The 22,720-nt window shown below is 39.7% G+C and overlaps 2 protein-coding genes across 6 annotated transcripts; one reads left to right on the forward strand and one right to left on the reverse strand.

Moving 5' to 3' along the window:
- Nucleotides 1–630: 630 nt before the first annotated feature.
- adck5 (aarF domain containing kinase 5) lies at nucleotides 631–9,370 on the forward strand. Of its 5 annotated transcripts, none has more exons than XM_068332271.1 (15): nucleotides 631–764; nucleotides 2,094–2,185; nucleotides 2,859–3,008; nucleotides 3,116–3,191; nucleotides 3,801–4,001; nucleotides 4,087–4,227; nucleotides 4,640–4,753; nucleotides 4,858–4,989; nucleotides 5,078–5,161; nucleotides 5,236–5,317; nucleotides 5,838–5,916; nucleotides 5,988–6,079; nucleotides 6,293–6,545; nucleotides 8,384–8,500; nucleotides 8,576–9,370. In XM_068332271.1, exons 1-15 carry the CDS (start codon nucleotides 747–749, stop codon nucleotides 8,676–8,678), a joined length of 1,734 nt encoding a protein of 577 aa, XP_068188372.1. In that variant the 5' UTR covers nucleotides 631–746; the 3' UTR covers nucleotides 8,679–9,370. The 5 variants fall into 5 exon arrangements, with proteins under 5 accessions (XP_068188372.1, XP_068188371.1, XP_068188373.1 ...); XM_068332270.1 differs by lacking the exon at nucleotides 631–764 and adding an exon at nucleotides 772–1,171; XM_068332272.1 differs by lacking the exons at nucleotides 631–764; nucleotides 5,078–5,161 and adding an exon at nucleotides 772–1,171.
- A 194-nt stretch (nucleotides 9,371–9,564) lies between these two features.
- cpsf1 (cleavage and polyadenylation specific factor 1) lies at nucleotides 9,565–21,794 on the reverse strand. Its single transcript, XM_068332267.1, has 38 exons — nucleotides 21,639–21,794; nucleotides 21,145–21,310; nucleotides 21,018–21,045; nucleotides 20,373–20,506; nucleotides 20,207–20,287; nucleotides 19,948–20,099; nucleotides 19,635–19,781; nucleotides 19,396–19,535; nucleotides 19,153–19,263; nucleotides 18,974–19,067; nucleotides 18,802–18,889; nucleotides 18,293–18,448; nucleotides 18,139–18,190; nucleotides 17,977–18,050; nucleotides 17,830–17,904; nucleotides 17,651–17,731; nucleotides 17,184–17,279; nucleotides 16,898–17,077; nucleotides 16,608–16,749; nucleotides 16,272–16,450; nucleotides 15,997–16,136; nucleotides 15,725–15,902; nucleotides 15,430–15,636; nucleotides 15,239–15,328; nucleotides 15,011–15,157; nucleotides 14,769–14,921; nucleotides 14,478–14,594; nucleotides 14,111–14,201; nucleotides 13,528–13,612; nucleotides 12,374–12,515; nucleotides 12,112–12,264; nucleotides 11,586–11,762; nucleotides 11,337–11,403; nucleotides 10,761–10,808; nucleotides 10,512–10,664; nucleotides 9,951–10,080; nucleotides 9,708–9,846; nucleotides 9,565–9,630 (listed from the first exon to the last, which is right to left on the reverse strand). Exons 2-38 carry the CDS (start codon nucleotides 21,286–21,288, stop codon nucleotides 9,583–9,585), a joined length of 4,419 nt encoding a protein of 1,472 aa, XP_068188368.1. The 5' UTR covers nucleotides 21,289–21,310; nucleotides 21,639–21,794; the 3' UTR covers nucleotides 9,565–9,582.
- Between the last annotated feature and the right edge of the window lie 926 nt (nucleotides 21,795–22,720).

Here is a 22,720-nt window from a genome sequence, read left to right on the forward strand (position 1 = left end):
AGCAAGATCATGAAACATTTTATACTGTGAAACATTTTATACTCTTACTGACTAAACCTACTGTATAAAAACAAGTCCACTGAAATGATGCTAAAATTTTGAGGAAAAAAAAAAGATGTTTAATTTAATGTCCCCAAGGGGGAAATTGCTTAAAACATTTTGTGTATATCATTCAGACTTTTGGATTGAATATTGTCCATTTTAGAATATTCTTGGTTTTCATTGAGGGAGGCCTATGAGTACTTTTAAGAATTATAATTTTAAATAATATTTGTTTAACATAAAAAATGCAAAAGGCATTTATAGATTTGTTATCTGACACAAGGCCTACATTAGATATCATACACATGCATTAATGGAGCTGTTTTTAATCAACAAGAAATGAACTGAATGATGCAAATATATTTGTGAAATTTAAATATGAAGAACCTTAAAAGCTTATTATTCTGGTGCCACGCCGTTTTCCTGAGAAAAATTGCGAATTCGTTTTAAAAACACAACGGATACACATTCGACGACTTCCTGGTTTCAAAATAAATTGTTAAAGATTGTTCACATACAATAGTTCGTTCGTGTGACGTCAGAGTGGTTGTCCATTTATTTCTGCTTTACGCCAACACGACGCCGTGGATTCACGAGACGGAGGCGGTCCCGGAATTGAGCCCCGCCCCTAACAGGAAGGACTGACTTCGGTCAGTCCGTGGTAACCGTGAACTGAGACCCTTTATTATCACAGGAAACATAAAATGGAGACAAACAGAGTGGTAAAGAAACAATCTTTCTAAATAATTTCAGATTCAAGCGTAGTATCTCTAGCTTCCGTTTGAGAAGTAATTAGCTACTCTAGACGTAGTTAGCTGGTCATGTTAGCAGCGCACACGAGTGGACAGATAACAAGGTCCTACAAGAGATAATGCATGATTTAGGCTAAAAGACCAATTTAATGTTCGGCTTTTCTACCTGACATTTAAATGTAAATATTTGTGAACGAAACTGTATTTCAATTTCAGTTCACAATGGTAATTTACATAGAGTAATTATAGTAAGCATGGACTAGGATAAACAACATTGTTATAAATACTCATGATACTTCGGTGACGTTTAAAACACGATTCCCCCTCGTTCATCGTTGTGATTATGGATGGAAAATGAGACGTGTTGTTGTCAATTGGTGAGTGACATAATTATCTTGATGTTTCAGTGCTCAGGTCCCTGACATCACTGCTATCTGTACATCAATTTGTTAGCACTGGAGACATTTTGTCCCTCAGATGCAGGCAAATAACAAAAACATCGATGTACCCTGACTGATCATGCTGGCCTTGATCTAAGACCACCCCCCCCTCACGCACACACGTCCTGACTCACTTTCTCCTCCTGTTACTCAACAAAGTCTGGGCCAGTCTGTGGGGTTGAGCTTGTAGCAGGATGTGAATTTATCTGAATGACATATCAGAGATGATGGTAGCCTTCAAATCAATATTAAAACTTAAGGATTTATCAAACCTCCATCAACTAATGTCCAACCAAAAGGCTTGTGTTTTTAATTAGCTGTTTTGTTTTGTTACATTAATAATTGACAAATGCCAAACATGCTCAAGTTTTTGGTTCTCAGTTATGAGCATTTGTTGATTTTCAGTTTTATTCTCTAAGCAGAATATTTTGGATTTTCGACTCAGATGAAATTAGCGTCATGAAGAGGCCATTATGAATTTTTAAAAAAAGTATTTTCAACTTTCCGACTGTTGTAGGGAGGACAGTAACCTTGGTCTGCATTATTGCCAATGGGAATGTCAAAGCTTTTGTTGAGGTTTTGCTCAATATCAGTAGTTTAAGGTTGTTAAAATAATGTTACTCAGTCATTTTTGCACAAACTCTGCTGTTATTGTATATCTTACATCACTAATGAATTATAATCCAGTGTTATTTTATTAGTAATATTCATGTATCAGTTGCTGTATAAAAGACATTTTTTTTACATTCTGTCCCAAACAAAGGCACTGTATATTGATTCTTGTTCAATAGCCATAAGATATTATATACGGATTTTGAAAGACATGAGTGAAACTATCTTGTTTTGTTTTTTGGCCTAGTTAAGACTGTGTCTGCATCGCATGGCTCTACTCCGAAGATACTCGCATCCTGGTTCGTCATTCCAAACAATCAGGACCTTCAGCTCCCTCAGGTATCAGACAGGGTCCAATCACTGATCGCACATTACTGTATTTCCTCATGTAATCAGGGGCCTTCATATACCCCAGCTTTTTCTGCTTGACAGTGTTGCACTGAGCTGCTGTCTGCTTGTTGGAATTAATTCACTACACTGTTGATTTAAAATCAGCACTTTATTTTTCACATTATAAGCCGTCCAGCAAACCAGTAGTTTTTCAATAAGGCTGTTATTATGATATATTTGTGGGCATTTTTTTTGTGAAGACACGCAGCAATTTGGATCTGATTGCATGAATCACCTTAGATACATGTACTTACTATATTATTGGCTATCATAAAACAAAAGGAAAAAAAAATCAGATATGACAGCATTTCGGATATGAACATTAATATTGGTATTTACAGCACAGTCAAGTATTTTAAAGATCAGATTCAGCTGAACAAAAAATGTAAACTCCAAAAACAGTATGTTGATCATCTTAAGATTGGTTTTGTGTTAATCAAATCAAGAACTCTAACATCCTGCATTTTGTTTTGCAGCTGCCATTTATTGTTCATGATAATAAGGCATAGTTGTTGGAAGAGTTATGGATTTTAAATGATGATTTAATTTTACAAGAGGAAGTATGATAACTTCTGTTTATGATGGTGCTGTCTTGTTTAATGAAACCATTTCCTGCTTCAAGGGAAAATAAACGCAGGGGGCTGTTATGGAAGTTAATTGTCGGGGTCTCTGTTGGCTTACCTGTGGCAGTGGGCGTCCAGTATGCTGTGTCGGCACCTAGAGAGAGAAGGAAGATGAGGATTGTGACTGAAGGATTTGGCCGCTTTTGCAGGTTTGATGACATCTGTTGCCATAAGGATTCAGATGCTGAGCCCATAGCATCATCACATCATCAAATAAGTCAGATCCCAACGGTGTCTTTTCCCTGTGTCTTCTCAGGTCTCTGTCTGTGGGAGTCTTGATTTCTGTGGATTACTGGTGGACAACTAATGTGACTGTGCGCGGTCTGCATGAGGTAAGTTCCAAGGAGTGAAAATGGATGGAGATTAGGGCTTTGTAAAATAAATCATGTTTGTTGACAGGTGTTGTTAGATGGGTCATGATTTTATATCCCAAATTTAAACAATAATGCACACATTATTTTATGTTTTCTTTGTTTTTGTGTTGAGTTCTATGTAAAGGTATGGAAAATAATAATGATGATGAGCTTTGCTACATTTGAGAAGTCCTTGTGTTTGTCCCCTTTAATTATCCTTAATGTGCCATTAAATTAGGTTTAAAAATAATATTGTACTTCTTTTATTACTGGTACACTTTCAGTAAATTTGATGTACCTTGGTTTCAGAGCAGACTACTGTAGTGTGGTTGTGTGTTGTGCATCACAAACATAAGCAAAAAGCACACAAATTGTTCTGATCTAATCAGCAACCACGGTGCTCCTGTTAATGTTAGCTTCATCTTATGAACTCACTTGTCCACATTTCCTTTACATTCTCTTCGTGGACTTTGTGCGTGGACTTAAAGTAAAAAATGTGTCACAGTTTACTGTAGCTTTTGATATCTCTCTCTGTAAATGTTCATCGTATTCGGACAGTCATGTCTTACTGCTGTCCTCCGCTGCTAGAGCAGCCCATTTTACTTGGATGAGATGTCAGCTTGCCACCAGAGAGCAGCAGAGAGCATCGTTGAAGGAGCCCTCAGAAATGGTGGGATATACATCAAACTTGGCCAAGGTCTGTGTTCTTTCAACCACCTCCTACCCCCAGAGTACATCCGCACCCTACAAGTCTTGGAAGACAAGGCCTTGAACAGGAGGTACAAAGAGGTGAGAACTGCAACACAAACAAGCCATCTGGTTAAGTGAAAGGGGACAGCCTGAAATTTCTCAGGATTGTTTTTCTCTGGTGCAGGTGGATGCTCTTTTCCAAGAAGACTTCAACAAAACTCCACAACAGCTTTTTAAAACCTTTGATTATGAACCCATCGCTGCTGCCAGTTTGGCTCAGGTTCATAAGGCAGAACTGTTTGATGGGACACCTGTTGCTGTGAAGGTGAACATTTTCTTCTTTTTTTTTGTCGTGTATTTTTGCTCAGACACTTTCAGGTAGGTAACTAGAATTGGTAAAAGGGCACATTGAATAGAAGTGAGCTGTGTTAAATCAGACCCATTCAATCCAGGTGTCAAGCTAGTGGCATCACTTTATTTGCCATTACCAACTTAGAAAATGCTGAGGCTGAGTCAGGAATTTATTTTCACTCGTTCTGTGTCATAAAAGGGGGTTTTCACCAAGTTTTTAGAAATGCTTGCCCCATTCATTATGTATGATGTAACAAAGTCTAGAACAAAAAAAAAAGATGTCCAAGTGGAACTAATATGTTTAGGTGCTTTGACACAATCGGTACAAAAAACACTGTTTTTTTTATTAAGCTAATCCTTACCTGTCTTTGCTATTGCCCCCTCAGGTGCAGTACATTGATCTCAGAGATCGATTTGATGGCGATATCAGAATACTGGAGATACTGCTGGATATTATCAAGTTCATGCACCCCAGCTTTGGATTCCGATGGGTTCTTAAAGTCAGGAAATGCTTTGTTGGTTTATGTACTAAACACAATTAGGGTTATGATGTAAACTGAATTTAAACACAGTCTGTAATAGGATTTTATTTTACCTCCTGTAGGACTTAAAGGGGACATTAGCTCAAGAGCTGGACTTTGAGAATGAAGCTAGGAATTCTGAGAGATGTGCAGTGGAGCTAAAACACTTCAGTTTCATTTCTGTGCCCAAAGTCTTCTGGGAGCAAACGAGTAAGGTGAGGTAATTATTAACTGCACAAAAAACCTCGACCCACAAAATAATTGTCCATGTACACGACATTTTTTTTCCTCTCCAATTTAAAGAGAGTATTGACAGCAGAGTTTTGCAATGGTTGCAAAATCAACAATGTGGAAGAAATTAAAAGACAAGGACTAAGCTTGAAAGATGTGAGTTGAAGTTATAAAACAAAATTGAACTGTTGAATATTTTGTCAAACTTGTGAAAAATATTTGTTTTTCAGACTGCAGATAAACTGATCCGAACGTTTGCTGAGCAAATATTCTACACTGGTTTCATCCATGCTGACCCTCACCCTGGAAATAGTGGGTACATCAGTTTGCATGTGTGGAAAAAGAATATGCTCATTAGTATTCAGCATCAGTGGCTCTGTGTTAGCAGTTTATCTTTCTTTTGCCCCATAGTATGAACTACAACACCTGTGGGCCTCTATTCCACTTTTACTGTATATTAAACTACAGAGGCATCTAGAGGATCGTTTTGATTTCATAAGTACTAGATGTAATATTTCTTACGCTAGCAGAGTGGCTCCAGGGAAACAATAGTTGTCTGACCACTACTGCCCAGGTTTAAACATCTAACTAATCTTTAGATATTATATTTACAGTTCATTGTGCACTAGGTAGCATGCTGACCTTTCACCAAACGCTGCCAAATTTCAGCCTCAGATAGCCACCGTCATGGCCGTGGATGGAATGGCCAATAGTTTTTATGTAATGCAGACTGATTACTAAGTGGTCAAAAAGAGGATGCTGATTTTGTGAGTCTGTCTTTGTGACACGGATCGTTGGGTCCTGATTCTATTTCAATTATTTGTGTTGACAGTTTTGGTCAGACGAGGTCCTGACAATAAGGCAGAGTTGGTGCTCTTAGACCATGGATTGTACGAATACCTCAGTCAACAGTAAGATTTCAGTCACACTGTTAAGATATCTGATGATCTCTATTACCTCTAACTGTGACCTTTAACCTTAGAGACAGAGTGGCCCTCTGTAAATTGTGGAGATCTATAGTCCTGAGAGATGAAGCAGCGATGGAAAAGTACTCCTGTGAACTTGGTGTCAAAGGTTAGAACTTTTAACACATTAATGGAGCATGCCAATAAGTGCAGCATATTACTTCATGATGTAATCTCTTCTGAATAAAGTGAACTATACTTGTAAGAATAGGTTGAAGACCTTTCACCTCTCATCAAAGAAGATCCAAGAGTTCTACTATGACCTGGATGACTGTAAATCTCCACAGAATATATAGTAAGACTTATCTAATTTGCTGTGCAGAGTTCTTCCTCTTCTGCGAGATGCTCCTGCAGCGACCCATCAACATGCAGGAGCTGGGTCTGTCTAACATCCTGAGTAAAGAAGACACAGCTTACATGCGTGAAATGGCCAGCCAGCGCTTTGAAAGCATCATGCAGGTGCTGAAGGCGATGCCTCGACCCATGCTGCTTGTCTTCCGGAACATCAACACGGTTCGCAGCATCAACATCACTTTGGGAGCACCAGTGGACCGCTACTTTGTCATGGCCAAGAGGTTAGTGACGATGTGAGGGCACACTCTAAAAAGTGATTCAAGGACCTAGTAAATGTGACAGTAATATATAGTTATGCATAAAATTTCTGAATATCATCATGATGAGTATTTGATTTGGTTACATCAAAATTAATTAGTAAAACTCCAACAGGAATATTTGTGTGAAATAGACACATTTAAATTAAGTTTACTTACTTAAAGTATTATTTGACTCACAGAGTAATAATAAGTGTATGTTTCACCAACCTTTTTGAGAATACAGTGGTACCTCTACTTACGAAATTAATTGGTTGCGGAAGAAATTACGTAAGTAGAAAATTACGTAAGTAGAGACGCGTTTTCCATGCAAATGCCGTAATCCGTTCCAAGCCCACAAAAATTCCGACATAAATGTTTTATAAAGCATATAAATGCATCAAAACATGTAACAAATACATGTTACGATTAGATTATTACACAATAAATGAGAGTTGTGCATAACGTAAAAAACAAAGAATAGAGTAAAGAATAATAATGACGGTTTTTTACCTTTTAACTGCTATCTTCATTGTTTTTTGCCCTCTTTGGTTCATGCACTCCTATCTCACGATCCCGAACAACAGAGTGAATTCCAGTCCTCCTTTTGAACTTCTCCAACCACCCACGCAATGCCTTAAACTCCTTAAACTTCCTTTTCTTTTAATAACGTGTCGATTGTAGATTTTTGGCCATATTCTTTGGCGAGATCAAACAAACGCATCCCTTTCTCACGCTTTTCTATCATCTCTTGCTTTGTTTGTATGGACAAAAAAAGTCTTTTCTTCGTCTTTTCTTTTCCGCTTTTCTCCGTAACTTTTTTAGGGTCCATAGTGAACACGGACTGAAAAAGTTATTATATTTGCGCAAAACTATCAGACTACCTCACGGGTCGAGTGCCGAGACACTCCATAAGCACCATTCTAGCTCCACACAGAGGTGGAGTGGCATCCCTCTTAGCCAATGGGATGCCAGGAATATACGTAATAGGTAATAGCCAATGGCAGAGCAGCTATGAGAATGTTGAGTTCAGGAACCTGTGGGAGATTCAAGTATCAGCCGATACTGTGTTTTTACATTACGTAAGTCGAAATTTCTTTCATAAGTAGAGGTAATATTTTCCTGCTGAGAAATTTCGTAAGTAGAGACATTCGTAAGTAGAGGTATCACTTATCAGTTAGTTTTAATAACTGCAATTATTAAACAAGTCAACTCAATTTTATTGGAGACGTAACTAACAACTTAAAAACATCAAGTAAACAGAAGGGAACCGATTCCGCCTTTTTAGGATTTTGGGGCGCCGGTCACTCACTCTGGCAGTGGCTCAGCGGTTGAGCAGATGTCTTAAAGACAGATCGCCCAGCCATCGGTGGTTCAAATCCCGCTCCCGCCAGGACATCCCTCAGAGTGTGAGCTGACGGTGGCAGGTGTCAGCTCACCTCCCACCCACTGCCAAGGCGCCCTTGAGCAAGGCGCCATCCCCCCTCATTTTGCGGTGCGACCCCCCCAAATTCAGTTACATTTACTCAATTTGTGTAGGTAATTGAACCATATGAATTCGTTCAGACACACTAGAAAATATTACTTAGATATTACTCATGACTCAGGTTTTGTTTCAACAGATTTGAGAGCTTTCATATCTACTCAATATTTGTAAGTGTGAAAATGTTTCACTAATTGAATTAAGTAACATGCAGTATTACTTTTTTGAGTGCAGGTGAGATGCAGCTACTAGGACGGTCTTTCTGCCCTTTTGTGGGCACCAGATGGTAGAAGTGTGTAAAGATCTTTTATATTGTAGAAACCATGTCCTTCTTGTTCAGTGCTGTAAGAGGCTGGTGCAAGATTCAAGCAGAGAGCACGGGGATGCTGCACCGGCTCTGGGTTTTCCGCTGGGTGAGAACAACGTGGGAAAGCCTCAAGTTTGAACTGGCTTTGAGGTAAAGACTCATTTGGGTTAATCATGCAAATGACATTGTTAGCTACTGAAAATTAATAAAGCATCTCCTTTACAGATGGGAGATGGCAGCGATGAGTATGACACGTTCATTCTTGAGTCTACTGTCGTACGTCGGTCTCATATCTGTGGATGCAGACTTGTATGAGTACCTGAGATAGTTCATGTCTCGCACTCTGGAGGAAAGATATTATGGAGCTGGTCCAATATCAGGAAGCCTTCCACCTACCGTAACAGCTCAGAACACTACCGGTAACGGCGCTGCAGTGTTTGCACACCAAATTGTCAAGAGCTCTGGTGACGTAACTTATTTGAAATAGGTGAGGATGTAATGACCTGTAGGAGTGAAGTGCCAAAAACCATCCAGAGAAGACTCACTTTTAAATCATAATTTCAATGAACTTATTCTACAAAAAAATTATAGGATAGTTTTTTAAGTTAGTTTTTGAAAGTACTGTTCTTTACCTGCAAGAGACTGCATCACGTAGATGTATTGTCTCCCATGAGGGATGTGTGATCACTGCACCTTTGTCACAAAAAGGATGTTTATCTTAGAACGGCTTAAATTCATGTATGGATTCTCCTGAAACACTTGTTTTTAATTGATTTGATGAAGTAAACACAATTAGTGTTTTGAACATGTTGACATGAATGTATCGAGCACATGTGGGTTGGATATGGATGTGTGTGTTCTGTCGGGTGGGTGAAGCTATTTTGTTAGTGGTTTAGTCACCAGGGTGTCTACACACTCTTTGCAGGTAAAAGAAAAGGTCCATTACCAACTGAAGAAATGTATTTAAAATCATTAAACAACATGAATAAAATGTTCTACCTCCTTTTTATGGCATTCCTCCGTTGACTGAAAGTACAATGAACAGGCACACAAATAGCTGATGTAAATTACTTTTACTGATTTTTGTTTTTATACAAAATATCCTAAGAAATGACATCACCTTTTTCTTCATCTAACAAAAACAAGTCAGATTTTCACAAAGATGTCATAACAAAACATTTTCTCTTTTCAGTATAAAAGCATTGATTGGTCTAGACGTGAGAATGTGGCTCTCAGAAATGAGCAGTTACTCTGTCGATTTCCAAAAGGTCATCCAGGATCTGGTGATGAAAGAATGACAAAATAAGGTGGTGTGAGATCAACATCCCTGCATTCTTCCTTTAGCTGATGTACTTACAATGTCCTGTGTGGTACCGATCTTCTTGGCTAGCTCACTGCGCTCCATCGTACTGAGGTACAAGTACTTGTTGAGGAGTTCTCCATCAAGGATGTTTCTCACAGCGTTCTGCAGGGTTCTTCTGTCAGCGTGCATCATCCTGATAAACCCAATGCACAACAGAGTAAAATGAATCTTCCAATCTAACTAGAGAACCTCTAAGAACCTCGTCCCTACTGACAAAAATACAAGAAAATGTCGCACCTGAAGGCCTTTGGGTTGAGACCGGCATGATGAGGCAGCATGACGTTGAGAGCATTTTGCAACATCAGCAGACGGCGGTAGGTTTTTTCCTGCATGGGCAGGAGCAGACCAACTCCTCCATCCAGAGTTGCTGCAGGAACAAAATTAAAGAAAAACAAGTTTAGTATGGACTTATATAACAGCCTGAATGATCTTTTTCAGAGCATTTTAAAGATTTCATGGAGAATTCTTTGTGAAAATGTGCAACATTTTATTACTGAGAGCATTTATCCATCTTTGTGATGGAAGTTTAACAGTTAAGGCTGCCTTCACCTGAACATGTATGTTAGTGTAATGTCAGTAATTATGTCTTTCATAATTGTCTAGGTTTTAGTTTTGGACTTCATACACCTGCTGGTTTCTGGAAACACATTCAGATACTTATGAAACCGAAAGACTTTTGAAAACATTTTCTTCCAAAAAGTTGAAATTTATTATTTTTTTTCCAGATTTTTCCTGATTTAACAAATCTTGATTTTAGGAATAAGGCCACTTCTAGAGATGGGAGCGTTGGAAACTTACCAAACCATGTGATGTGCTTGTTGTCCCAAGTCAGAGCCTTTTTGCTGCTGGCATCTAGCGCTCTGCACGGCATCCTCCAGAAAGTGTTTATGTTCGCTCCAACGTTGAAGTCAGCTCTCCTCAGCAGGCGCATTCCTCCGAAGCTTTCTTTGGCTGAAAACACAAACCACGTGTCATATGACAGGCTGTTCCTTTGATGCAGAGTTACGGTACTTTACATTTTGCCTTGTGTGTTCTATCATCACAAACCTTCAGGTAAATACATGTAGACATAAAGGTTTTTGTCTCGATCAGACACTGAAAGGAGAAGAATATAAATATTAACTAGAACCAAGGCAGTCACAGACTGCAACATCCCGCGATGTTTTTGACCCTGACCTACTTTAGGTCAGGGTCAAAGCTTCAGGGTAGGTCAAGCTATGCACTAGCTTTGACCACAGATCAAAGCTAGTGCATAGGTAGGTCAAAGCACTAGCTTTGATCTATGATTTTACTCACACCGCCCTCCCTCGTCTTTCTACCTTGTCCAATTTCTGAGTGTACAAAAGTTAAAATTTGTCCTCGACCTAGTTTTCTCAAGGTCAAGGTCATCTCATTTTCATCTTTGCCGCCCGAGTAATCGGCTTTTTGTTTCATCTTTCTATCTGCAATGGTTGCGAAGATATTTGGTGGACAAATGTACAAACGGACAGACGAAAGAACGAACTAATGGACGAACACACAAACGCTGACAATTACAACACATTACCGCTTTGAAGCGGGATGTAATAAGAACAATTTGTTAATTTTGCTTTATTTACTTAAAAACTTCAAAATAAACTTTACCCAAGAAGCCAAGCTGGTTGTTATCCACCATGAATTCGATGCTGTAAACTTCCAAAGGCTTTGCATCCTGTTGCAAAATGAACAAATTAGTTGAAACCCAATAAAAAGATGCACGTCGTGAATTATTTCTTGCCGTCAGAGCTGCTCGGAGTTTCCCTGTAGCCACTGGTCAAATGAAATTGATCAAAAAAAAGAAAGTCTTATATGTAATCATGGTCCAGTAAATGACTACTGACGATGTTTCCTCACCCTGCTGACGAGTGACAGAGTCTTGCTCGCCTCCTGGTAGCGGAGCAGCGAAATGCTCTTCATCAGATCAGCAGCCAGGATTAAATTCTTGATGCTGAACATCTGGTGGATGTAGAGCTGCGTGTCGATGAAGGCCATGCCCGTCAGGTCGTTGTCTTTCAGGACCCACAGGAAGATCTGCAAGAACATGAAGGTAGTCAGTCATTATTATTATACATACTATATTTTATGCAATAGTTTGTCATTAGATCCTTTATCAGCATAGGGCTGAATTTCTATTAAATGTTCATGCCTATCTCGGATTCTTTTCATGTGGGGCGAGAGTAGCTCAGTGGTAGTGTGTGTGTGTATATGTGTGTATTACAGGTGTCTGTACATACCAATATACTGTATATATGAATGCGTTTGATTGAATTAGTAGAGTGTGCTCTTAATTTCCCATCAGGGATCAAACAGTATACAAAATTTTAAAAAATAAAAAAAAATTTAAAATGTGTGCGTTAGCAGCATGTCTGGGATATGGGACCTTCTGTCCGATGGCTGACACCAGGTATCCGTTGCAGTGGCAAAGAGCCGTCACTGGCCCCTTCTGCTCCTTCTCATATAGCACCTTGAACTTGTTCTTGGTGAGGGGCTGGCCCGGCTCTGGCACTACCTCAATCACATCCAGGAGCAAAATCTGAACACAAGAATCACAGTACCGGTCAACAGAAGTCTAATTTTTTTTTAAAACCTTTTTGCACAAATATGAAGAAGCTGCCGTGTTGTTATCACTGTGTGTTCCTCACCCGGCCCCTGCAGGTCACCTCCTCCCCCTGCATCAGACAGGTCCCTGCTGCAACATAGCCCTTTAGTCCAGAAACAGTCTCCTGACTCCTCAGCGCCACCGTCTTCATACAGGTCACATGCTCCCACTCCTCCAGGTCAATCCTTAGGGAAACACAGAGGACAGATAATTTTATAAATATACATTTAATGGGTATTTCTATTTTTCTGTCTTATATCAGCAAGGATGGACCAAATATTAGTATGTATAGTTGTATTTCATATAACGGTCTACTTATTTTAATGTTTATATATTTATTTATTAATGTTTAATGTTTATTGCTGTCTGTAATAAAATTAACTAGAACCAAGGCAGTCAGAGACCGCAACATCCCTCAACACCCCTGAATTCAAATTTTACCCTGACCTACACTGCACAGGTCATAGATCAAAGCTAGTGCTCTAACCCCTTTCATATATCAGTGCACTAGCTTTGATCTATGGTCTTACTCACACTGGCCTTCTCCCTCGTCTTTCTATCTTATCCGGTTCCTAAGTGTACAAAAGTTGAAATTTGACCTTGACCTACTTTTCTCAAGGTCAAGGTCATCATCTCATTTTCATTCCCTTTGCCGCTCAAGTTATGTGTTTTTTGTTTCATCTGTCTATCTGCAGCTGTTGCAACGATATTTGGTGTACTAATGAACGAGAGAAAAGACGTTTCAACACACAAACATCACCGCTTTTGAAGCGGGTGTAACAAAGGGAAACCAAACAAGGACAGTAGGCAGAAATTAGTAATGCATTCCATACATTAATGTTAAGGTGACTTCAACAATGACTAATCACAGTAAAAGTTGGTATTAAATAGTCCAGAGGCAGCTAACGCTGCAGGACAACAAGATGAAGAAAATGGAGGAGTGGTCAAGATCCCTTTCTTTTATCATTCTGCCTTTATAAGGGAGATGGCATCGAAGGTTTGGAAATAGTAGCAGCAACAAACAGATCAAGCTCTGATCCAAAGTGCGAAAATCACATTTTAATGTTCTGTAACAATCTTTACAGACATTAGAACCAAGAAAACTGCTACCAGTTGGTGTGAACTTCTGCCTGATGCCTTGAGAATAAAATAAAGCATTCAGAAAGATTTGTTTCGTAGGGATATGGCAGGTTTTACCGTGCATTGGGAATGGCCTCCCAGCTGACTGGAGAGATGAGCTGAATGGAGAACTTCTCCTGTTGGGGATTAATGTAACGTTCATCTGCAGGGAGATACAACCATAAGGAATTAAGGATTTGGGACAAAAACAACATCAATTTTAATTTTAAATTCTAAATTTAAAATGAAAAAAAAAAACAACCTGACTAATCCTTGAGGACAAATGATGACAAATATTCAAATGAACTCATACAAATGCAATATATTTATCGGTTAAATCAATTAAAGTTTCTAATTTTTGAAAATGCTTGATTATTTGTCTTTTGTCAATTAAAAGCAAGAAATTTGTGTCACAACTTTTTTAATGTTTGGAAACCACTGAACCAGACACTATAGACCATTCCAGCCAATAACTCTGACACCAGTCTGTGACAAGTGCTTCAAATAGAGACATAAGTCAGAATGCTGGTTGGACATAGCTGGTGCAACTTGTGGAGGTATTGTTAACTGTATTCAATTCAACAGTAGTTCAATAGTTATATAGAACTAACTACTACGTGGCTGAAATGAAAATAAATCAGTTTTATTAGTGGTGCCCAACCTCGTTCTATGATTTCATACTCCTTCTCCTCTCCAGTCATCCTGGGGATACGAGTGCAGATCTCTTTCACACTGGTGCACACAGCATACACCTTAGCAGGAAAAAATAAAACCATAGAAACACTTCACATCAAAGACAATCTCTTTAAACACAAACTCAATGATTTTTTTTCTCTCGCAGTGAGGAAACTTTGAGGCCAAGGGAGCTTCCTTCTCAAACTTTTTCCAAGTGTCTAGATCAATGCACTTTTAATTTGCATTGCATTATGAGAGCAGAGGTGTGTGAGTCTAGGGAATGTGTGTCAGCTTGAATCTGTGTCGTGTTGCTGCTTCGGTGCCCCTGTTGCAGTGAGGGAGAGCAGCCTTGCCTTGGATTCGACGTGATAGGAGACGTAGTGGACGGTGCATCTCAGGGGGATTTTTCGGACTGGCCAAGGGGCATCGTATGACAGGTAAGTGGGCAGGACGCTGATCCTCAGCTCGCCCTGTGAGGAAAACACCCAAACAGACATGAAAATTGTTTAGGATAAATCATAATTACTAAAATTATCTGCTTTATTTTTTCAATTCCTGTAAGATTTAAAAAGCTTCCGTACACCAAATTGGGAAAATAGAAATCCAAGATAATACCGGGTACTAATAAAAATAAGTCCGTGTACCAGTTTGTTGAAGTAGAGGAAACCTTTGGGGCAGTTGATGTTATGGAAGGGTGAGAAAGACTCAATGGTGCCATCAATGCTCATGGGATGAAGCCTCAATGCTCCACGAGAGGTGACCAGCATCCAGTGAGGAGAGGGGCCACAGATGAACACCTGGCAATCAGAATGGTTTGGTTAATCAAAGAGTCTGTGACTGAATATCAGATCTACGTTGGTACGGTGATATGAATTTTTTTCCTCACCCCGGAGTATCCAGAGATGTCCTCAAAATATCTGAATCTAGCAATTCGACTCTTCACACCTGAACTTTCTTCTGAGATTCCGGTCTCTGCCTTCTTATCTTTTTTAATTTTTGATTTTTTTTCTCTGAAGTTAATATTGTGAGGCACCTGTATGGAGTAAAGCAGTACAGTGAAGACTCGAGTCATTCAAACATGATTTAATCCATCTTCATCAGACTTGGATCTTACTTTTTTGAAGCGCACTTTCAGGTTGTTCTGTGGCTGCTGCTGATCATATGGGAATGCTTCATAGATCAGAAGCTCCTGCTCAACATGGACCTTAAAGACAACATTTTCTCATTATAACTGTATACTTGTAAAGCAGTATAAGTGAAACATAAAACAAATAAATCAATAACATCAGAGAAGTAAAAACTCACCAGTAAGTATGGTCTACTGTGATTGTAGCCAAGTGAAACTAAAGCCACCTCTTTGACATGTGGGATGTCTCCCTGACGAGTTACTTCCTCTTTTTTACCATCTCCTTGTGTTGCTGACTGTCCAGACGAACTGTCCACCAGCACTCTCTGGCCAACTGGGAAGTTCTTTACAAGGAACACCAAGCGCCAGTCAGGAAGTTGGTAAATCTGTTTGAATAAAAAACAAGGTGAACGATTGAATCATCACTGATATACTAACGAATGTTGTTTTTTTTAAATTAAACACTCCCCATACCTCCATTACACCATTTTCTCTGATGATCATGCACCAGTGGCTGGGCTCTGCCTTGTTTGACATTACTTCATTCACTGAAGACCCCGGCACGGAGCTATGGCCCATTTCCTCTTTTGAAGGGACTGCACTGGTGTTTGAGTCTCCATAGAGCATTTCCTCCTCATCATCAACAGCATTGCTGCACAAACATTAAACATCCATCAAACCATAAAAAAAAAAAAAGGAAGACGTGTTTATTGGTTGCATGTTTGAGCGATGAGATAGCTCCTTGCCTGAGGTCCTGGATGATGGTCTCCGCTTCAGAGTGACTCCTGATGATGATGTCCTCTTTGACAGAGCAGTTCACTTTGTTTTCTGTCGTGAACATTCCACTTATGTCTCTGTATGCACACAGTGCGATCACCCGTGATTGCTATTGAAAGACAAGCACATTTCAGTGAATCATCTGAATGTTCTTTCTAAAGAAGGGTGTGTAGCAAAGCAGTGCAAAACAAAGACTTGAATTAGTCCAGCAGGGGGCGCCTTTTGTCACTGATGACTGACTCACAGTGGAAATCTGTGGTTTCTGCAGAGCCAGCCGGTGCGTCTTCCCCATGTAGGAGTCAGTCTTCAGCGCAAACATGGTGACCACTCCCTCAACAGTCATGATAATAACATAAGGGTCTGCCACGGAGCAATGCATTATGGGAGAGCCCAGGTCCACGGGGATAAAGTGGAGCTGTGTGACTGAAAACATAATGAATTAACAAGTTAACTGGTTTGTTTTTATTTTTAATAGCTTCAGATAAGGTTTTATACTCGCAAATTCATTCTCCTTAATCTTTTTTTTGACCTGTGTGTGTTCTCTCTAATCATCTGGATTTGTAATCACTTATTCTCTCACCTCCTTCCAGCAGCCGGATACCCATCGGGGAAACTTGGACAATGTACTTGTTATCACCGATGTTCCCAGCAAACACTGTGGGTCCCTGTGTAGCAAAACCACTGGTGTCCAGCTCCATGATCTCCTGACCAGTTTGAAGAATCTAAAGACAATCACAGGTTTGGTTTGAAAAACAAACGACTTCACCAAATCACAGATTTTTAGCAGGCAAAGAACAAGGGCACACTGTATACAGTATGTCTGTTTTTCAACACACCTCATTTCTAATAAGATGCGTTTTAACAATTTACCATGGTGGAATCTTCTCTACTCAGAATGAGAAAGCCATGCTTCTTTTTGTCATCCTCCATGGGAGGCTCTGCTTTGTCTTCTGCTTCTTTCTCCTTCTCCTCCCTGTCCTTCCCGCCTTCCTCACTATCCTCACCGTTCTCTGTCTCTGCCCCGTCTTCTGAATCAGTGCTTTTTACAGTCTGGGAAAGGAACGACAAATGTCTGACTGTGAACAAAATGTTTTACCTTTAAGAGATGCAGATGTTGAACATGTCTTATAGTGAAACCCTGATTCATTCACAGTACTTTCTTTTCTTCCTTGACTTCGCTCGAGATGACCGTCCACATGTCATGGCAACCTGGCAACTCAAACGTTGTGACTACTTGGGGTCGGATACTTCTCTAAGAAGAGAATGAAAAGAAATGAAAGTGCAATTCAAGGTTTTTTCGAGTCATATATTCTATATCCAACATATATATATGTGCAGACATGCATGCACACGTGCACGAACACACATTTTAGATTTTGTGTAAAATATCAAAAAGTAATAAGGACTAGGAGAATTTGAGCTTGTGTCTGGGGTGTTTACAGGCTACTCCGTCGATCTCTGAGGCAGCCCTGGTAGACCCAGACTTCAATGTAGCACCATCTCTGCACCTGTGGCAGACGGTCCTCACGACCACAGGTTTTAGGATGGTGCAGCAGTATACATCAGACACACCCATCAAAGAAGGCATACAATGAAATGACACATAACGATGACAGGTTTTACCTGGAGGACAGACAGCGCACCATTCTTGCCGTAGCCAGAGCACACTACCACCTCCAGGTCAGGCTCAGGGTTGCTCTGGAACTGTGATTGAGATGAAATTGGGTCAGAATCTTCAATTCCAAATATTGTGCTGGGTAATATTAACAATAATGAATTTATAGAGACAATAAAGTTGTCACCTCTTCTGACAAGAAGGCAGGTTCGCCCATGGAAGCGTTTGCACAAGGTCCGATGTTGAGAATGCTGTCACAAACCTGTACGAAAACACAGTTAACGTCCTTCAGTCTCATCCCAAATAGCACATTTTTCAGTTTTTTGTTTGTTACCTCAAATGAGTAGGTGGCCAGCTGGGTGCCTGACTGCGCTTCACTTCCATACACTTCTATTTCATCTACCTCATCTGTCAACACAAAGATGTTGGCTGGAAGACCAATCAGTAGATCACACACAAATTTCTGAAACACGTCAAAAATGAAGTGTCAACATACCCGTCCAATTGGTGGAAGATTCCACACGCTTCTTCTTGTTTGGGGGTTCTTCCTATAATTAGCAAACATGTTTAAGTTCATTGAACAGTTCGAGGAAAACCTTGCGACAACAAAAAAAGAGAAATCATAACACTTTAGTCAATTACAAATGTACTTGTTTGTCTTTCTCTTTTTCTTTCTCCTTCTCTTTGTCCTGCTTTTCTTTGCCCTCCTCTGGTGGTGTCTCCTGAAGTTTCTCAGTGTATTTCAGTAGTAGAGAGTTTCCAAGGCGGGAGCCCAGGAAGAGGTAACCAGGTTCCAAGGTCACCATCTGTACAGGGAAAAGCCCGGAAATTTCAGATTGGTGGAAAATCCATTCTAGATCCTTGAGATGAGAAGTTATCAGTCTCCAAACACAAATAACTCAATATGATACTGTGCAACCCCCTCTTGACAGTTTTGTAATATATTACAATATCATGAACAATTACTCATTAATATTATCAAAAGCCCTATTGCTCAGGTAGTTTGGTGAAAAGTAATAATTTCATGGGTTTTTATGGCCACTATTACCCTAAAAATGTGTAAGAATCATCCCTCCTTCCTCTTTCATGTTTGTTCGCATAAATACATTTGTAGCAGACCTCATCTTATTAGTTGCTAAAGGTAAGAGGCTGATCTTACACAAGTTGTGAGGACACTGGCAGCAGCTTTGTCAAAATGGAAAGCCCGCACACTTCTCATGCCGTCGGTTATGAGGGTCAACACATAGCTGCAAAACAACAGCTGTCAGGGAAGAATTGTAAAAACACACATCAAAAGCATCTACATTCTGGAGGTGAATACGACAACTCACATTTCTCCTCCTTTCAAAGAGATGACCATCTTGTCATAGGCAATGAAGTCAGACTGGGAACAATCCAGTGTGATCTTGACTTCATCTTGTACACCTGTTTAATCAAAAAGCATTGTCCACTGATAGGTAGAAGATAAGATTAAAAGTACAGATATGTATTTTAATATGACAGAACATACGAAGGGGGAAGGCTGTGGTCCCATTTGTCTGAGAATTGAGGGAAACTCCATACGGTGGAACACTCTGGTTTAGATACAGCAATGAATTCACAGCAAAGACTACCACACCACCTAGAAAGATATGACTTGTGACCAAAGCACTACAGCACCAGGGACACTAAAATGAATAATCTTCATAAAAATCAAATTTAAAAACCATATTAGTGATAAGCAGGGACAAATGACAGTGTCTGTTGAGCTCACCAATGGGTTTAGGGACAGCCATGACCTGCATACAGTCAAAAGGGAGATTACTGAGAGACCAGATGACAGGATGGACCTTCTGCATTATATTGAGGGAAATTGCAACGATGCTACAAGTGTCCTGACGCACAGCCACACGCCTGGCAGAGTGATCAGAACAGAAAGTTAAAACATAGAGTCAGATAGGGTGTGGTTAAAAAGAAAAAGAAAAAAAGTTCCATCTGCTAATGCGGACTGACCCAGGCCATGTCTGGTTGGGCTCAAACAAGATGAGCAACGTGGGCTCATAGTAACCATGGAGGAATTTCATGTCGATGATGTTCAGCAACTTCTCATCTAGTTCACGGACGTCAATTATGTAGCTGGGTAGGAAGCTGGATTTAGGTCTGGAGATGAGATTCAGATGTGTGCACTGTTAGACAAGTACATACAAAACAACAACATGCAAAACAATCCATTCATGTCAGATGGAGTTATACGACTATTGAGTGTCAGTGTAAACCAGCAACAGCAGAATAACTGAGCAGAATGTACAGTGGATTGTATGCGTACCCTTCTCCAACTCCACCCTCTTGCTCATCAGTCAGTGTGTCCTTCCTGAATGGCAACACCACAAGTTTTGTGCCATAAATGAGCATTACAGCACATCGATTCTCTGGATCGACCCGGACAATCGGAATATGCACATTTTGTACAAATCCATCCTAAAGATGTAAAAAGGATTCAGTTTGATATATCGACATTTACTGTACACTGTTTTTTTATTCTTATTTCTGCATGTTTAGTGTGTTACTGTTTCTACTTCACATACTCTAAGCTCTGGCTCCTCAAAGTAATGAAGAGACAGTGTCTTGAGGTCATGTGTTCCAGGGTCATATTCCACTACAGACAACTGTTGAGAGAGCAGACAAAAAAGTCTGAAAACAAGTTCACACCGATAAAATCTGCGGCTAACTTGCCATCTTCAACGAGGGTACCTTGGCATCTTTGAAACTGAGAAGTAATGCATCTCTGTTGGCTCCTACAAGCTGTACACTTGCCATGGACATGACATTGCCAAAAAGAGAGAAGGATGCCACCTGCTCCAGCTTCTCCTTACGAGATTTGGAATCTGTAATTCAGTCGCAAAAAATGCACGATTTTAATTTAAAACAATTCCGCGGTAACTGGTAAAATATATATAATTGAGAGTTTTAAAAAGCAGCCGATAATTTTCAATTTAACATGATTTTCTCTATTTCAAAATTGAGTCTTTAGAAAGCAAGTTACAAGTAGTCCTCAAGATACGAACAGCCGACTTATGAACATTCATAGATACAAACAACCATGCGTCGCCGTATCTGACTAGCTCACTAGCTCACATTTCTGCCACAACCCCTACCGAGCAGCACCTCCCCATACGCACATCTTTAACACTCAACTCCCCTCTTAATCCATGCGATCGTTAAACACATGTAATGACCCAGAAGCTTGGGAGTCATGCCACATATGATGCTGCTCATGTTTTCGTTAGTGATAAATCAAAAACAGTCAATGGGCAGCACAATACAGATCTAATTTTCAAACTCTCTATGTGTTTTTAAATCTCTTGAGGATAATGTTAGTATGGCATTGAGACATACCTGAGGCTTTGTCAGTCTTTGACATACTCTGAAATAAAGATGGAAAAGATGCACATATCAGAAAAAAAGTGGCGGCAATCCAAAAATCAACACATAGAAAACAAGCAGAGCGGGGTTGCATCTTTACCTCAACATCATGTATAATTCTGTAGACAAACAGTTGAGATGTCCCAGCAACAACCAAATTCTTCTCCTTGCTTGATATAAAGTTGCAGTAGACAGAAAATTCCACTGCAGTGGGAGTGTGTGCTTGTCTGTACACGGCATACATCTCGAAAGAGATTACTCAGCATCTGAGACGTGAAATATTCATGTAAATATCTATGAACAATAGTCTGACAGCCAAGCATGTGTTCTACTTCTCCAGAAGAAAACTATAGATAGACCTGTGCCAACTTGCGGCTACATTTCCAGAGAACGAACACTACATAATGTTAAAGATATTCCCATTATAAATCAGTGCTTCCAAACGTATTTTAAATCCTTAGCAATTGTCCTGCTAGAGCATTACTACCCTCCCTGGCAATGAGGTACACTGAAAAGCATTGCTAGCATATTAGCTGGAATGACACAAGGCCCACACTACTCTCTGCAAAATTTGAATTAAAATTTCGACCGTACCTGTATCAATACGTGAGCAGAGTATGTAGATTTAATACCTTATCATTTATGTACTTTTAAAGTGGCATGTTTTGTGGGTTAATTATTTGAGATAAATGTCCAGTAGCCACACAAGCTAGCTATTTTCCTTTGTCGTAGTCGGCCCTGTCTTCTTCGTGTTTTATTTTTTTGGTAGAGGAGCTAAACTGCCGCGTTTGCTGCCCCCTACAGACCAGAGTTGAAATAGAAACACACTTGCATATTGTATTACTGTACTGTCACTTTATGATAGTCATAGTCACATTTATTGTCACATGTGCTATATATGCACGACATACAACACAGATAATACTTTCTTCTCAGACCCACAGGCAGTAGAAACATGAAAGAACCGCTCTAGCAGGAGAGAGAGAAGCCACTGTGTGTGCACGCACTGCCATCCTGTCATATCCCAATAGGCAACAAAACCCAAAAAACCCTCCAGAGTGATCCTAAGCGACAGTGGCGGAGAAAAAGTCCCTAAATGGGTGGTCGTCCATCTTGACCAGTTAATGAGAAGAAAATTAAAATATGACATTCAGAAAAAAACAGTCTCACTAATTACATGTTTCCTTTCTTACTTACTATTAATGTATCAATCAATATTGTATTAATCAGTCTTCATAAATTTATTACCCCTTTGCACATACCTGTTTATATTGTACTTATCTGTTTATTGTGTATAGTGTTGGTTTTATGTGTATTGAGTCTGGGTTTTGCTCTTAGCACTCTGCATTTCCTTCTTGTACACCAATCCTGTCTTTTGCACCAATACAGCAGCTTTATGTGCCTTCAATTGCCCCTTGGGGACAAATAAAGTTTTTTTTTTTGTGTAATGAATTGAGAAATAGTTTACAAAGCAAGTCTTGTGGAATTATCAAGTAGAGATGGGCATAAAGCTTCATAAAGCTTTGAAGCCTTTTATCCAATTGGTTCACTCCAGCGCAAAGCTTTTTGAGGCTTCATTTGCCCTAACAGGACATCTATTGGATGTCCAGCTAGGGCACGGATGGCATGAGTTTGATTTTGATTTGTGCCTAAAAAACTACTTGGATCATTTATTA

Source organism: Antennarius striatus, chromosome 14 (assembly GCF_040054535.1).
Source record: "Antennarius striatus isolate MH-2024 chromosome 14, ASM4005453v1, whole genome shotgun sequence".
NCBI classification, from domain to species: domain Eukaryota; kingdom Metazoa; phylum Chordata; class Actinopteri; order Lophiiformes; family Antennariidae; genus Antennarius; species Antennarius striatus.